The 15,946-nt window shown below is 38.9% G+C and overlaps 2 protein-coding genes across 2 annotated transcripts; one reads left to right on the top strand and one right to left on the bottom strand.

Moving 5' to 3' along the window:
• The first annotated feature begins 274 nt into the window (after positions 1 to 274).
• Positions 275 to 2,577, top strand: LOC146562999 (heat shock protein beta-1). The gene is made up of 4 exons (XM_085293183.1): positions 275 to 800; positions 1,186 to 1,249; positions 1,476 to 1,596; positions 2,037 to 2,577. Exons 1-4 carry the CDS (start codon positions 446 to 448, stop codon positions 2,448 to 2,450), a joined length of 954 nt encoding a protein of 317 aa, XP_085149309.1. The 5' UTR covers positions 275 to 445; the 3' UTR covers positions 2,451 to 2,577.
• Positions 2,578 to 3,371: 794 nt separating this feature from the next.
• On the bottom strand, positions 3,372 to 15,815 carry hspb8 (heat shock protein family B (small) member 8). Its single transcript, XM_085295310.1, has 3 exons — positions 14,763 to 15,815; positions 10,999 to 11,062; positions 3,372 to 4,357 (listed from the first exon to the last, which is right to left on the bottom strand). The coding sequence occupies exons 1-3, from the start codon at positions 15,205 to 15,207 to the stop codon at positions 4,183 to 4,185; spliced, it is 684 nt and encodes a 227-aa protein (XP_085151436.1). The 5' UTR covers positions 15,208 to 15,815; the 3' UTR covers positions 3,372 to 4,182.
• Between the last annotated feature and the right edge of the window lie 131 nt (positions 15,816 to 15,946).

The following is a 15,946-nucleotide window of genomic DNA, read 5'->3' as shown; positions in this document are numbered from 1 at the left end:
AATAGAGTTCACAGGGATGTGAGAGGAACAGTCTTCAGGCGACACATGTAACATTTCAAACACAAGCCAGCCATAGCCTGCTTCTGCCTATTTGCCATCCTGCCTATAAAAGTTATAAATATAACTAATTAGTCTGCAGCCTTGTTCAGGCCAGCAAAAGGTAGCAGCCTCGTCTTCACACGCATCACCCCATGCCGATGCAGCCTTCTCATGGGATCACATGAGTGCTTAATAAGTGCTAAAATGGACAGGAGCACTATATAAACCCCCTCTGAGTTTTCTGTGTCTCATCACACTTTGCTTTTATCCTTCCCTTGTCCTTTAAGTAGATTTTAATTGCTGGAATTTCACTGATTTAGCCTCAGGAGTTCATAATTTACTGGCTAACTATCATCAGAAGAAATCTGCTGTGTCCTTTTTAAAATCTTCTTTCATTTCTCAAAATATGAGCGAACAGGTCAAAGCAGACACATCGTGTGGGGAGTACAGCAGGGGTGCCCCTTGGTACCCCTTGAGAAAGTGGTGGCATTTGAGCCAGCTTTTCAGTCAGGATGCTGGCCTGCCATCTTTCCTGGAGTCAGGGGATGCTCGCTGGATGGATGTGGACTGGTTGCAGAGGAGTTTGGCAGCCTGCTCCTGGCCAGGGTACATACCCGCTCCGCTGTTTGTGCCCTACATCTCTGGGTCGATGCATCATCCAAGCCAGACGATTAGTAAGTGGAGGGTCATCATGGATGTGGCTCACTTCACGCCCTCAGAGATTTCTCTCAGCATCAGAGATGGATTCCTGGAAGTCAGAGGTATAGAACATTGGCTTACATCTCTGTTAATTAAACAGCTTGAAGAGTTCACTTTATTAACATTGCTAATTACTTTTACACACAGGATAGTCTCGGGTCTTAATGAAGTATTAAAGATCTTATCTAGCTATCAAATATTATCTCAAAGAGTTATTTAAAAATACTTTTCTTATAGTTCACAGGGAAAAAAATCCTTAAAATGAAACACTGATGGAAAAAAGCTGAATGTAACAAAATTAGAAAGCTGCTTAAATAATGTGCTTGGGGAAATTAAAATCACTGCTCTGTGGCAGAAATTAATTTCCGTGTTGAGTGGTTTCTCTATGTTGCTTGATTCCTCTGTGTGTCCTCGCATTCTTCCCCATAAATGGTAATCCGTCCCCAGGGAAGCACGAGGAGAGGCCAGACGAGCATGGATTCATTGCCAGATGTTTTACAAGGAAGTACAGGTATGCAAAGTAAACACTGACAATAACCTGCAGATGATGAAATATGCAGTTTAAGCCATTTAAAACATTAGTCAGCAGCCAAGCATGCACCACTGATGGTATTTTTTCAACAGTACTCAATCTCTCAAATGTTTGCTGAACTGAACATTTAGATATTAGGTACATCTGTTTCAGTATTTACGCTTTGTATGTCATGCCACTGTAAACCTGTTTGTGTCATTATCAGGCTCCCAGTGGAGATGGATGCTACCAAAATCTCATCCACATTTTCTGTGGATGGTTTTCTGAACGTGGAAGCTCCAGTTCCCGAAACTTCTGTCCCTGCTACAATCCCCATTCCCATAAAGGTGCTGATAACTTTAAAGTTGGTTAAAGAAATACTCTATATTTTGATAACTTGCCAAGGGGTGGAAGAAAAGATCAGTACCACTGACATATTTGTCTGGCACATGTAATTCACAATGCTAGAGCGAGTGGGTGGCTTACTCAGATTAGGATGCAGACAGATGTGGAGAAATTCAACATTTCAGGAATTATCTGATGTACTGTTTTTTTGTAGATGAGCCACAAAACATGACAACAGTACAATATTTACCACGCAGACATCAGAGAGGTATTGATCTTTTTGATTTGCTCCTAAGAAACGGTTCTTTTAAAATACAGATTTTTATAGACAGTTTCCTAACAATCTTTTCATATTATGTCCAGTTTAATAACTGTCTTGATTTTGCTGTTATTTATTTTAGTTTTAGTTTGTTTTTTTTAACATATTTATGCATAAATGCAGGTGATAGTAGAGGATAATGGAGAACCGGAGGTAAAAGATGAGAAAGAAGAAGAGAGCGGGAGAGCACCAGACCACCCAGAGTTTGCTTCCTCAGAGGATCACGGGGAAGGCTGTTCATTAGAAGTCCATAGAGATCAGGCCCAACCTGAAGGTGCCACAGTCGGGCTTCAGCAGCATGATGAGAGGATGAAAACAGAAGAGGAGACCCATGAAAAGCCAGCTGGAGATTCCCCCTCCTCAGTGCCTGAAGGTGACGAAAGCACAGACGGCCTTCAAGATTCTTCTACAAAGCCAGAAACAGTGGAAAGCCAAGAAGGCCCAGACACAGACACATCTAGCATAACTCAGCCTGGGGAACAGGTCCAGAGCCAGCAATTGGAAGCAGCAAATATACAGCAAGAGATCACTGAATAAAAACAATATAATGGTGATAAAGTAATGAAACAGCCAGCACTGCTTGCCTTGCTTAGTCTCACAGATGCATTGTAGTCATTAGATATAACAGCCTCGCTATGGGTGGAGCTCCAATAAAGCACTAGCATGTGAAAACAATAAATAATATGCTGTGTGTCATGTTATTAATGTCTTAATGGTTTTATGTTCTCACAATTATAAAATGCGTCGTTATGTGTGATTTTGAAACTGTTTATCAGCAACAAGGAATCACATTTGTAAGAATCATATTCACAATTACCTCTGAAACTATGTTATCAAGCTGTTTCAGCAAAGTGGTTTTGACACTAATCAGGTGCTATATGTTTGCACAGCTGTGCATTAGTCAATTCAACGTGAATTACTTGCTTAAGGGAAAAAAAAGAAAAACTGGTGTGACTCCAGTATTGCTGCTGCCATGGCAACAGCATAATTGAAGTCCATGATTGTAATACCAATAAATGCAACACTTCATGTGAGCTTACACATCGCACACAGCGGTGACTTTGGAAAGCCGAAACAGTCCAAGCCTTTTGTTGTTTCCACCGCGTGACTCCAGATTGGAAACTTTTTCAATTCAAACCGATCATCCCTCTTGATTCCAATGCACAGGGAAGATTACATTATTTTGCATCACACAACGGGCAATGGAACGGCCCCAGTCTTTTTTTTTTTTTTTACACTCGCATTCAAAGGCTCTGGCAGGGCTGCCTCAATGAGTTCAGCCCATTCTGCAGCACACAGCGATGCCAGTCTCACCCAGCACTAAGCCCTCCGCTAATCTGCTGCCCAATTCCTTCTTTTATTCAACAATAACACCACAGGCTCTCTGGAGCCCTGGAACGGGTCCCTCGAGTGGCACAGTTCTCAATGTAAGACACAGATGTTAAGACACACTGGGCGATTGGCTGGACATGTTTATTGCATCAGTCAATACAAAGACATCAACAGAAAAGAAGGCAGTCTGTCCTCTCCAACAATCATGCAGCCATCATCCTTAATGCTCAAATAGAAAAGAAAATTTCAAACCATATTGCAAAATGCAGAACATTTCAGATTAAGATTTATAATGAATTGGCACTATTATATTTACAATACACTGTGAAATAATATTATATATTGTGTGCATTAATGCAGAAAATTGACCTTCTGGATACACAGAAATATAATATTACCTTTATTTCTTGTCAATTTCAATGACATCATGTTAAATAAAAAAACCTATAGAAACTGAAGGAAGGACAGGCGAACGAAAGAACAAAAATATATGCTGGAAAGGCTGCTACACTTAAAACTTCACTTTTATATGATTTTCTTTGATTCTAAAGTTTTAAAAATTGAATTGAGCCCGACTGAAAGGAAATCAAAAAGCAGTCACATTTGGCCTTCTACAATTTTTATTAAAAACTCTGCCATGGGCAAATTGTTTACCTGAAAAGAAACAGCCAAATTATTTCATAATTACACCTGTTAATTACTTAAAAAAAGGGACTATTGGACTATTCTGGAAAATTCATAAGCATCTATTTGTTAATGGGAAAATGACACTTTTCATCATTGTCTGAGCTTGTAAAAATAGATTTTCCAACAGAAAAAACAAATGCCTGGTTTAACTTTAATCTGGACATCAAATACCTCCAGGTGTCAAACAACATGAGGCTAGAGGCAACACATTTCACATCAAACTGGTAACTGATTGTCCAGAATGATGTGTTTAGACCATAGGAGCCATCTGGGGCTTGGAGGCTTCCACCTCCTGCTTTTCACCACCTTGGGATCCCTCGTCGCTGAAAAGGTAATATGGAGGTGTCTGCCGAGCTTCGATGATGAGGACGCCCTCAGGAGACAAAGAGGCGAAGACTGTCAGGGGGTCCACGTCTGTGGGGATCCTGATGAGACAGAAGAGAAGAAAAAGTATAGTTTGATTGTTTTAATGTAATTGATTAGAAGAAGTTTACTTGGTCAGGATCATTTTTACGCTGTTGTGTGTTCAGTGTGTTTTTAAGTGTGCGTCGGAGAAAACTGAGAAGAGCAATGATGAGAAACAGCCTAGAGAAAGAGTTCACTTCCTACCTGGAGGTCATGCAAAACTCTAATGTGAGATTTCCTTGTGTAAGAACGAGTAGTGTTGAATGCTGGAGGTTTTTATTGATAACTAATCAAAACTCCTAAACAACCCTCAGTCGAATTATTTTGGCACTTTATATCTAGGTGAGACAAAAAAGGACTTGAAATGAGTCACCCTGTGCACCTTGGATAGCTTTTATTCTAACTCACAAAAAGAAACAGGAGAAATCTCCCTTCAAAAATAAGATATTCTTCAAAAATCCCCCATCTCTGTCACAGAGAGGAAAACAAACACACACACACTCGATCCAGGTGTAGCGTTCCCAGGAAACGAAGCTTCGATATCAGTTAATGAGACTGCCTTACTCGAGTCTGTCTGCAGAATTTTAACACCTGTAAATTTCTGACTGTGTATACTTTCCTAATCTGCAGCTCACATCCAGGTAACAGCTGATTTTGTGTCAAGCATTTTTTTTCTCCTGGCTGTTTGCTTTATTTTTTGACACCTCTCATACAGAAAATGTTAGATTTTCCAAAGTATAGTGGGATAATTGGTTTCCAAAACCTGCAGGAGGATAGAAAGTGTTGAGGGGAAAATAAGCCCGAGTTACTATGTGCAAGGATGTCATTGTTTAAAACTTCATATTCATATAGAATGATAGTATTCTCATCAGCTTAAAACAACATTCACACTTGGTAAGTAAGTTATTTAAATCCTATTGTAAAGAAAAAAGAAAATAGGCAGCTCATTTTTGACTGAAGGTACTCTGAAAACTGGGGGTTGGGGGAGATCTCTGTTCTTTGTCAGTGTGGCCAAATATGGTTATTGGAGGGTTTCTGTGCGGGCAGCCAAGTGTTTCAGGGAGTTAATATAAACACAAGACTGGTATGTTCAGAGGATGAGACTTGTGGCCCTCCCCTCCATTTAATTAGAGAGGACCCTCTACTGACTTACCACTCCACTGTGAAATACAAGTCAGAATACACTCAGGAACCTCACAGACGCACACAGGCTGAGAGGTCAAGTCACATCTATTAATATACGCAGCTCAGTGTGTCACTGAGCTTTAAAGTTACCTTTTAATAACAACTCTGAAGCTTGAGCTCACTAACCCATAAGTAGCAACACCAGAAAACCAAAAATGAGACCAGGCACAAAAAACACAAAAATCCAGGGTTGCCAATAGAAAAACGGAACAGATGAATATAAGCAGACAATAACATGAATATCATAATACAGTATCCTGTGGTGGAATTATACTAAATTCAATTTAGATTTAGAAGACAAACAATTGGTATAAAGAGATAAAAGTGCAAGGGGAAAGGGAACGTGGAGTCAGCTGGGACAGCAAACAGAGACTCAGAGTTTTAAAGACAAACAGAACTTATGTTGCATGCTGTGTGTGTACTGGATGATATCAACACTCATGTCAAACATTTTCATTCAGCATATTCTTAAAAAAAGTGGATCTTGGGCCTGTCAACTCCCTCTAATTCAGGTAATAATTCAAAAAGGATTTCAGAAAGGTTTGTGTAAGCCAGTATTAAGTGTGCAACCTTGAATAATTTTAATAATTTTAAATGTATCTTTGCCCCTTCTGACAAAGTCAAATAACTCAGTTGGTCCATTACGTGGGACTCCAGCAGAAACCTTATCTTTCCAGCTCGGGGAGTTTATTTAACTTTGGCAAGAGTACAGTTTATCTCAAGCATTGATTCTGTAAAGCTGCCAAAAAAACTAGGCAATATGCTTCCCCCCTGCAGAGATTCGGAGACACAGAGAAACGAGTGAGACCTGGCACAGTGAGCGTGGGTGTTCATGAGGTGTGTGTGTGTAGCACATATAACCCTTTCCTCCATCCCACACACTACACATTTCAGCTAAGTCAGCCTAGCAGTATTACCGGTATTTGTCTTTTGAGAATAGAAGCAAACAGAAAAAAAGAGATTACTGAATAACAAAACATTCACACTTTCACAGACAAACAGAGCAAGGTTGTTGTTTTGCAGCTGAGCTACATGACCTCAAAGTTATCTTTGTCCCCAGGGCTGATTTAACAACATTTTTAGTTAATAACTTACAAATTTCTCAGTTTGGAGAGCAGAAGAAGTCACCCTTGAGTTCTCAGTAAGCTTAAGCTAAGCTGTCTAGTCACTTATTTATCGAGAACATGTGCTATGCCCTATACTGTATTAACTTCTTGCATTTATTCACCGCAGTTGTCTCATGTAACATTTACTAGTTTTTTGTTTTGTTTCCAGTGTTTTGTGTCACAATTGAGGACCAAGAAGCAAAACTCCTGTAATCTTTGTATCTTTTCTTACTGTTACATCTGAATGCCGTTCTGTGCTCCTTCCTTCTTGTTTTTGTTTCACAAGCCCAAGCAACAAGCAACTGTTCCTCAGTGTCACCTGATAAGCATTAAAAAAAGCAAACCCTCCGACTATCTCAATTTCCCTCAGCCAGCAGACTCTGTGGGGGTTTTGTCTCCCCACACTGAAGTATCTGTTCCTACTAAATCCTTGTCTTAATAATTGTAAAACCTGGCTTAATTCATTTGTGTACATGTCGCTACATCCTGAGGGTTGAAACAATACGCATACCCTTCTTTTTCTCTTGCCATTGGACTCTAGCCCCTTGAATCAAAACTTGTGTAATGTGATTGAGACCAATCCTCTGTTTTTTGTCTGCATCTCAAACACTCCAACGCCATCAAAGTTAAAAGTGCATTTTTACAATTTCAAAAGAAGATGGAATTTTTTTTAAGCAAAAGAGTTCAAAGCACACTATGATGTAAATTTCTACCATACTTGACTTTCTGCCATTTTAATTTAATGGAAAATTCTTTTTTACAGGTCAAATTCTTTTCTCAAGCTTTGTCAAAACGGGCACATGTGGTCTTCAGAATAAGTCTCAGATGGAGTTAGATTTTTGGGGGGTATAGAAATTTGGGACAATAGAAATCAATGCCAAGTTTCTGCCAAACAGAAAGTGAGCCCATTGACATCTGGAATGTCTAGCCTTCCATGTATCCCGTCCATGTAGTCCAAACTGCATAAATTCATGGCAAAGTTTTAAGGTAGCCCCAAAATCTTTCTGTCAGCTGTATTATTATTATTTTGGGAGGAGCTAAACTGCTTCTTGGTGCAACTTCTTTGAAGTTATTATTATTATTATTATTACAAAAGACTTTAGGTATGAGATACCTTTTTCTCGTAACAAAGCAAGATTTAAAAAAAACAAACGTTTTTTGCTCTGAATTTTTCATATTGGAGTGCAAACAGAAGCAGCAGGCAGATAAATATCTGCATTTTGTACCTTTATCTTACATTATACAGAAAGAAAGGTTTAGTTACTACCTACTTTGCAGACAAGGATGTTAAATATAAAGAATAGTTACAATTGGCTTACCCGCTGTAAAATGCAGCATACAGGCTGCTGCAAATCATAATAATCCACACAAAACCTTAGTGTCACTAAACACAGCATATGTACGAGAAGAGCCAAAATAAGAAGGTTGTAGCACTTCAAGTGACATCAACAACCAATCAAATCTCGAGACAGAAGAATGTGTCTACCATGCTAACTCTCTCTCTTCCTCCTTTTCATTCTCATATAGCCCGTGTATTTGTGTATCGAGGACAGTTATTTATATTTGACCCATTGACACCACCAGTCACTCCTGTTCTCTGTATAGTCAGCCTGTCCCGTATATTCAGCTGAGGAGCCCAGGTGTGATCTGAAGGCATTCCAATTAAAAATATTGTGATATGAACAGTGAGGGGCTTGAGCACCTGCTTATTAATTAGCCAGTATGAAATTAGTAGAACTGGACTGACGTGCCAGTGAGATGGTGATTCGCACTGACGATTATCGCTTCCGTTTGAAGTCTTTCCACTGCCCAATTAAATGGGCAAAGGCTTAGAGGCAGGCAGCATGTGGAAACTATTGTGTTGCTCATTTGGGTTGGATTAGTTACCATATGAATAGTCTCTGTAAGAGACTCCTGCTTTGCACTGATGCTGCTTTGTCTATGTAAAACCTACTTTAGGATTCTAGTCATGTTTGGTGTTTTGACTGGAGAGTTCAACATAACATTTAAAACGAGGAATGCAGAATTCACCTTGACAGGTAAAACATTCAATTATACATGCAGGACGTTTTCATGTTGTTCAACAAGCGAATACTTCTGCATGTATCTACATACTCCTCCACTTATGAGCTTCGTATAACATTGGTCGAGCATTTCTTCGGCTTATCTCCCTCCAATTAGTTCTCTTTGATTAAAGGCATTTTTCTCCATGATTCTCAAACTACATGAAGATCTGTGCTGTAATGGACTATTTAATATGAAAACCATGCAAGCAAGCAAGCTAACTGTCATGTTCTCAACCATTTGTCCAATTTAGCTGTTATAGGCAGAGGCGGGGTACACTTAAGACATGTCGCCCATAACTTTACATACATACAGTGGTTCATTTTCAAATCTGTAATTAGAGAAAAGGTAGAAATAAAAGTGCAGAAGAGGGACAAAAGTACCAAAGAAGACAGAAAGTCGGGATAAAACTTTAGTACAAGCTAATATTTAATACTAAATTACCTTCTATCTTTTTTTTTCTCTATGAGCCAACTATGCGTTATCTTTCTGGCTGTAGTTTTGTGGTGTTTATAGAACAATGTTTCAATCCCAGTTAAACCTGGCACAGTCAAGTAATACTGAGGCGCTTTCCACAGATTTCTGAAGGAAAGGAGGCTTTATCTTTTTTCAGAAATCAGCATTAGGGAGCTTCAGGGTCAGAAATCTGATGGATAAGTAGCTTGTGGCTTTAAAGAGCACCAGTTCTGCTTTTCTTTATTTTTATGTTCTTCACACTGTTACAATCTGTTCTTATTAAATATATCCAAAGATGAAATCACAGGTAATCCCTAAGAAGAAAAAGCTCCAGCTCCTGCTGTAAAGTCCTGGCTCTATTTTATGCAACACAAAAGATATCTGTAATAAATATTTATCTGAGGAATGCAGCTCTGACTGTGAGCACAGAAGCCCCACTCACCTCCTGTTCAATCCTGCGGTAAATGAGGCGCAGCCAATCAGAAGAAAAATGGCTTAAAGGCAGGTTACTTTAAAGGGAAATGAACTTGTTTTAAACAGTAAACTGGGGGAGCGACACTTACACCCACTAAATGGTAAATATAAAATGTGGAGTTTCTGTTTAATTATTTCCTGTTTTATTTTGGAATCATTGATACTTGTCTCTTGCTGTCACTTTTGTTTTCTCTACGTAGTATCCCTCCTTGTGTTAGTGTCACCTGTGCTGTATTTGTTATTTCCTTTATATTTTGAAATTTCTGGTTGCCAGGTAGTTCCACTCCCATGCTTTCTTCTGTTTCACACCCTTTTTGTGCCACGCATGTGTTCAGCCAGTAAATAGTCTCATCAGTGTGCATAAATGCAGATGAAGTTGTCACATTGTTCCAGACAATAGGTCTTAATTTTTAGTGTCTTAGTCTTCCTGAGATTTTTCTTGTTTCTTTGTGCCCAGCCTTCTGTTTTTGGACTTTGACTTTTGACTGATCTACAATACTGTTTGTCTTGCTGCCTGCTCCATTTTGCATGATGCCTGTTTTTGGATTGAAGATTTGATTTTGACTTTGCATTATATCCTGGGCTTGGTTCTCCCTCGTGTGGAATTGGAAGTGAGCGTAACATTTCGTTTAAAACTATAAGATTTTTGTGCTTCCTTCTTGTGTTTGAGCTGTCAGTGGTTCATTCAAGGAGTGACTGTAATATGTAAATAAGTAAAAGCCAGAAAAAAATATTTTGTGTACGAGAGTTTTGTTCTATTATTTTGTCCACTGGTTACTGACCACCCTATCTTTGCAATTGATTTGTTGTGTAAGTTTCATTTCAAGCTTATTTACACAATGCCAATCCACAACAACAGCTATTTCTTACATTATAAAACAGAGAGCTTAATTTACACAGTAAATTGCAGAAAGGTACGAGTAAGTTTTTGCCAGTGCAAAAACATCACTATGCTAATAATTCTATTTGTCCAAAGTCACTAAAGAAAATTGTCCCATAATCATAACAGCTAACAACAAACAGCTTTGCTGTTAACATTGCACTGGGCTGTATTAGTAAGTATAATGTCTAAAATGCAATGCATTTCACTTTCACATATTCTATAGTCATTATTTGTTGTGAAATATTTCAAAATGCTTCCAGTTTATAGCTCCTGAAAAGCAGAAATCCATATCTCAAATTATTAGAATTATTTCTAAGATAAAAATCTGGGGTTCAGGTCAGGAGAGTTCTCTGTATCATAACAATATTTACATTTTATGACATGCACTAGTATGTGGCCATATATAATGAAAACTGGAGCCTTTTTCCATCCATTATGAGCACCAGCACAGGAAAACAAAATGATAATGGTGCAGCTCAAGAATTATACTTACTGTATCTTCTTTGTGAAATTCTTTGTCACTATTCCACCTTCTTCCTGTTTCTCTTCGTGCTTTCCTGTTTGGGAAAAGGAGTGAACACAACTTCAGAAATGATGTAGTCTGACGTTGCGCAATGATTAGGCAAGGTCATGCATTATAAATGTCTCTGTCACCAGTTCAAATGGACACAGCTCATAAAGAGTCCACCCATCACCTTTGACTTCTTAGATCTTTAGTATGGTGTAAATAAAAAAAGGTGTTGATATAACTGAGCTCAAAGCTTGGCACACATCGTGCAGTTTTCCATTGCTCATTCCTTCCAGAATGTTTGCTTTGTGATTGCAATGAACTTGTTGACATGATTTCTCTTTCTTCCTCTTTAGCTGTTTCCTAAAATGATTCCCCAGCAGAGAGACTAATGTTAGAGAGAACATATAACCCTAAAAAGCACCTCTTCCATCTTCTCCTTCACTGTTTATGGCCAGTCTGTTTGTCAGCCTTAGCAAGCAGCTGCTCCTGGACTGCTAAATGTCAATGCCGCTGCCAGCAGCATGGCCTGCCCCACCCCTCGACCCCTTTGTATACCCGACAGGCTCGACTATGTCCTATCCTATACCCCCGCAGTGACGTTTCTAGCTGCTCAAAGTGCTGGACTCCAGAGATCGAGGCTAGAACATGTGATGCTCTGGAGAGAAGTGAGCTACGATCAGCAGTGATGTCATGGGATAATTATGAAAACTTCATCCTGACTTAAGAAGTACAATCGGTCCCCTGATTAAAGATTTAGTCAGGGGAGTAGTCCAACAAGGCCCTCATTTATGTGTTTCTTACGACAGAGATTATAGATTCCAGATGTGTAATACATCATGTTCTTGGAGGAGAGTGGTGTTTTTATGTAACAGATACAATTTTCTGTCAATACAAATATCAAGAGCTTGGGTGTAGTTTTCTTATTTGCAGATAGAGGATACAGCTTTTTGTGCTACTTATGAAGAAATTTTATGAAACATCTGATAGGATAAGATAATGACGTTATACTTTTCGAGCCATTACTCAGTGCCATAATTTAGTAACACTAGGAGAAATTAGGTAAACTTGACAGACACACAAAACGCAGTAATTTAGACTTTTCTATGAGCTGGTTGCAGGAATCGACTGTGCTGAGGTAATTTTATTGTGTCAAGGTCAATGCATATTGTATGTAGTTTAAGGTTGGCCAATCTAATCAAATGCAGATCAGACCACAGGTCACAGTACTAATTTAGAGCTCTATTTAACAATGTTTCTCACATTATTCATTTTAGTCTCGGTTCTTCAGTATGTTTAGTGTATTTCTTGTTTACTTACTATTAAGTATTATTGAGTATATACTCATATATTAATATTCCATTAGAGCAGATTTGATCAAAAAGACTTTTTCCGTGCCTTCCAAATCATGAAATATAAGCAAATGTCCTTTGCATGGGTGATTTAATTTACTGCTGTATAATCTGTAAAAGTTAGAGCTATGATTTCATAGCTCTTTGCAACATTAATGTTATTATACAGTAACTCACTCATTTAAATTGTAATGAGTCTTTTAGTTTGCAATATAAGAAGCACGGCCACTTTGACTGATAGGTGGATCCTAACAAAGGGAACTGTAGTTAGACGCTGCCTACAAGGCTCCAGCCAAGCCAATTCAAGCCTTTTGTAGCATTTTTTACATAAGTATCTGAAAAATGACAAGCCTTACTATGTGGCTACAGATGCTCTAAAAAGTCTGTTTTCCCATTTTAGTGTGTGACATTTTTGTGTGTCACTACTTGCACTAATACAGCAAAGCATCCTGCTAACAAAAACAGGCAAATTAGCAGATAAAATAAAAAAAATTCTTATCTCAAATTGGGCAAAGCCTTTTAATAAGTTCTACATATTATGGATTAATTAATAATTATTAATATTAAGAATCTATTACCAACTTAGTCGTCCAATCTATCATATAAGTACGGTCACTTACTTATACGGCCACCAATAATAATCGTAAAATGCTAAAAATCTGGATTAAATTATGGGACTTCACAAGCCAATGTTCATCTCTTTTCTCTTGAACTTCTCTTGAGCAACCAACAACAAGGAGATATAAATAGAAACTAATTTTAGGCATTTGAACAAAACACATGTGCTGACATTTTCTTGCTGGGGACACGCGATCTCTCCCTTATGCGTTGCATTTCAGGTTTCAGTGAATCTGATGGACTGCAAAGTTGCTTGGAGTTACTTTACAGACCACCAGTGTGGGTCTCTAAGACCAGATATTCTAATTTAACTCAAATATAAAAAAACCCCCAAAGATCTGCGTTAAAATGCAGCTACACTGTACTTTTCCAGACAATATTTGTGTTCAGCTTGGCTTTCTTTTAATCTTTGCCTCCTCTTTCAGTAAACTTTGAACATGCTTACATGTTAAAAAGACTAGTTCATTCATGTACTGAACACCTCTAACTTGCTTGTATTACATTCACAGTCACACTTCTTGATCACGATGAGTCACCATGACAGACAGCCCCAACATGGCGCTGAGTGAATGACCCAACTGGCATACCAACAATGTGTTTAAAAAAAAGCCTCGGAGCTGTGGGGCCGCTGTCCTCTGTGGCCTCCTCAGTCCTGGGTATCCCTGGAATTCAGCTGTCTCTTGAAACACTGAGTTAAGGAAGCAATTTGTAGAACTCACTCCAGTAATCAGTGACTGAGGAGGAACGTGACAACATCAGAGACACAACCTACCCAAGAACTGTGGGTAAAAGTGAGGCCCTATTTCCAGAACATTCTCTCTCTGGTGTTTAGTGACAGTGAGCAACTCTTCTTATTGTAAACAGAGACTGTTGTCATGGCCTTGCCTTAAATCTAAATTGAGCTCATGGGTGGCTGTGGGAGTGATTCTCCAAGAATCCAAAACAGGTGTCTGAGCTTGAGGATCTGCCTGCCTTGAAGTCCCAGTCACCCAAATCTGTCCCACTCTTCCATATCGAGACTCATTAATTCTGAGGCCATATCATACCACTGAGGCTTTTTCACTGTACTGTGTCAGTCATGGTGCTGAAGGGAAAGATCAGATATTTCATGACCAGATTACAAAAAGGAATTTCAGATATACTGTCTTTAAGTTTTCTTTAAACTGAATACTGATTTTCTCTTTGATTTGGTTGCATTGCTATGACTTTACATGATGCTTGGTCTTTACAAATAAAAACACTTTGCATAGTCTCATGAAACCCTGGAATGTTAAATTAGTAGATGAACAGGCATGCTTTTACTTCATTTTAAACATGCAAGAATGATTTGCTGTACTTCAACTGTAAGCATCTATACAACACAAGAAATGAAAGTTATAATGGAAAAAAAAAATAATTTCTCTTAAAGAAGACAGTATTACTTCAGGCTGCTAGTGGCAGGTGTACTTATGAAGATATGTGCTTTCACAAGTACATGGCACTCTATTTGTGATATTTATATTTAATAATAGGCTTTAAACATAACGTTTTGACCTGCTAATTCAGGTCTAAAGGAATTTAGAAGCATGTTATTAAATGTGTCATATAAATAGAACTGACTACCACAGTGATATACTGCATTTTGATATCAGCGTGTCATTGATGAGACATCAAATTTCCCCAGAAGGTTTTTTTTTTTTTTTTTTTTTAAATGATTCATTTAAAGCTGTTATCCTCATTGAACTTCTTCTTCCAGGAAAAGCGTCTAATTTTCATTTCTCCAATCATACTTCAACTCACCTGACACTTCTACAAATCCGTCTCTCGTTTTTACGTGCAACTCTTCTGGTTTGAAGCTGTGGACGTTCACGCAGACTTTCCAGGGTTCCCCACAAGTAGTGGTGGGTGAACTCCGGGAGGAGGGCTCGCCGTATCTGCTGGTATACAGCTGGGGGCCTCCCGTGGTCTGACGCGGGGGAAAACCTGTGCGTAAACTGCTGCTAAAGGGCGAGGAGCTGAGACGCGTGCTTAGCCGGCCCGGACGAGCCCACCCCGGCCAGTCCATCGACAGATCATCGGGGAAAGGTGGCATCCCAAATTCATCTTCCATAAACCGAGACGCTAACTGATCCCTGAAAGGAGACTGGTCTCTGAATGGAGACTGATCAATGAATGGCGATTCTCCAAATGGATCTCTGGGAAACCTCTGTCGGTTTCCCGTCGTGTAAAAGTCTCCCTCTGCCATATCCACTTGAGTTCAAATCCAGTAATGAAGTTCTGGTATTGGTGCAAAATGAAAAAAATAAAAATAAAAAGTGACTCTCTCTCTATGAGGAAAACTTTATATTGTTTGGGTTAGGCACATCACCATTACTCAATAAGACATTTGTTGATCCAAAAACAAACTTCGAAGTGGTCTCCGAGTTTCTTGAACTGATCTCATTTCTTCTGGCGCTTGATTTTATACCTCGTAGCAGATGAGTCTGCACTGAACAAGTGTCCGGAAAGTGCTGGGAGGATCTGGAGAAAGCGCGCTGTAAAAAATATCCATTAAAGTAGTAATACCAAATCTTAAAATTACAAGACAAAAACACTGTAACAAAACACAATGATTTTCTATTCGCAATATTTATGCTTTTTAGAATTTGTTTTAGCATTCACATACGCGTTCAGGCGTAAGTTAAGAAAAAATATGGCTTGTTGATGTGACGATTTTCTTTTACAGTGGGCGCGCAACAGCTGATCAAGGCCAAGCCTACTCTTTACCAAACTAAGTTGCAGAGGCCACATGTCACTCATGCAGTTTGAGCTCCCTGGTGACTCACAGACTTTTTAATAGAAAGTAACGCAGAGCTTCGCGTCAAACGCACTGATGTCACGGTACAGATAAAACAAAACAGCTAAGAGCTCGACTTGTGATTATGAAATCTGTTTACTGATCCGAGCGTATTGATTTTTTTTTCTTTTTGAACGTAAAACAAGAC

This window comes from Mchenga conophoros, linkage group LG12 (assembly GCF_057382185.1).
Source record: "Mchenga conophoros isolate Kocher_MC1m ecotype Shallow Benthic linkage group LG12, M_conophoros_male_GT1.1, whole genome shotgun sequence".
NCBI lineage: Eukaryota > Metazoa > Chordata > Actinopteri > Cichliformes > Cichlidae > Mchenga > Mchenga conophoros.
Note: the sequence above shows the minus strand (reverse complement) of the source record. Positions and strands in the feature narration are given on the sequence as shown.

What these genes read in the sequence shown, in the direction of transcription:
- LOC146562999 (XM_085293183.1), top strand. Translation starts at nt 446, where the DNA reads ATGAGCGAACAGGTCAAAGCAGACACATCGTGTGGGGAGTACAGCAGG. An exon ending in TGGATTCCTGGAAGTCAGAG is followed by an intron (nt 801 to 1,185) that starts GTATAGAACATT and finishes ATCCGTCCCCAG; the next exon opens with GGAAGCACGAGGAGAGGCCA. An exon ending in CAATCCCCATTCCCATAAAG is followed by an intron (nt 1,597 to 2,036) that starts GTGCTGATAACT and finishes GCATAAATGCAG; the next exon opens with GTGATAGTAGAGGATAATGG.
- hspb8 (XM_085295310.1), bottom strand. Translation starts at nt 15,207, where the DNA reads ATGGCAGAGGGAGACTTTTACACGACGGGAAACCGACAGAGGTTTCCC. An exon ending in CGGATTTGTAGAAGTGTCAG is followed by an intron (nt 11,063 to 14,762) that starts GTGAGTTGAAGT and finishes TTTCCCAAACAG; the next exon opens with GAAAGCACGAAGAGAAACAG. An exon ending in AATTTCACAAAGAAGATACA is followed by an intron (nt 4,358 to 10,998) that starts GTAAGTATAATT and finishes CTGTCTCATCAG; the next exon opens with GATCCCCACAGACGTGGACC.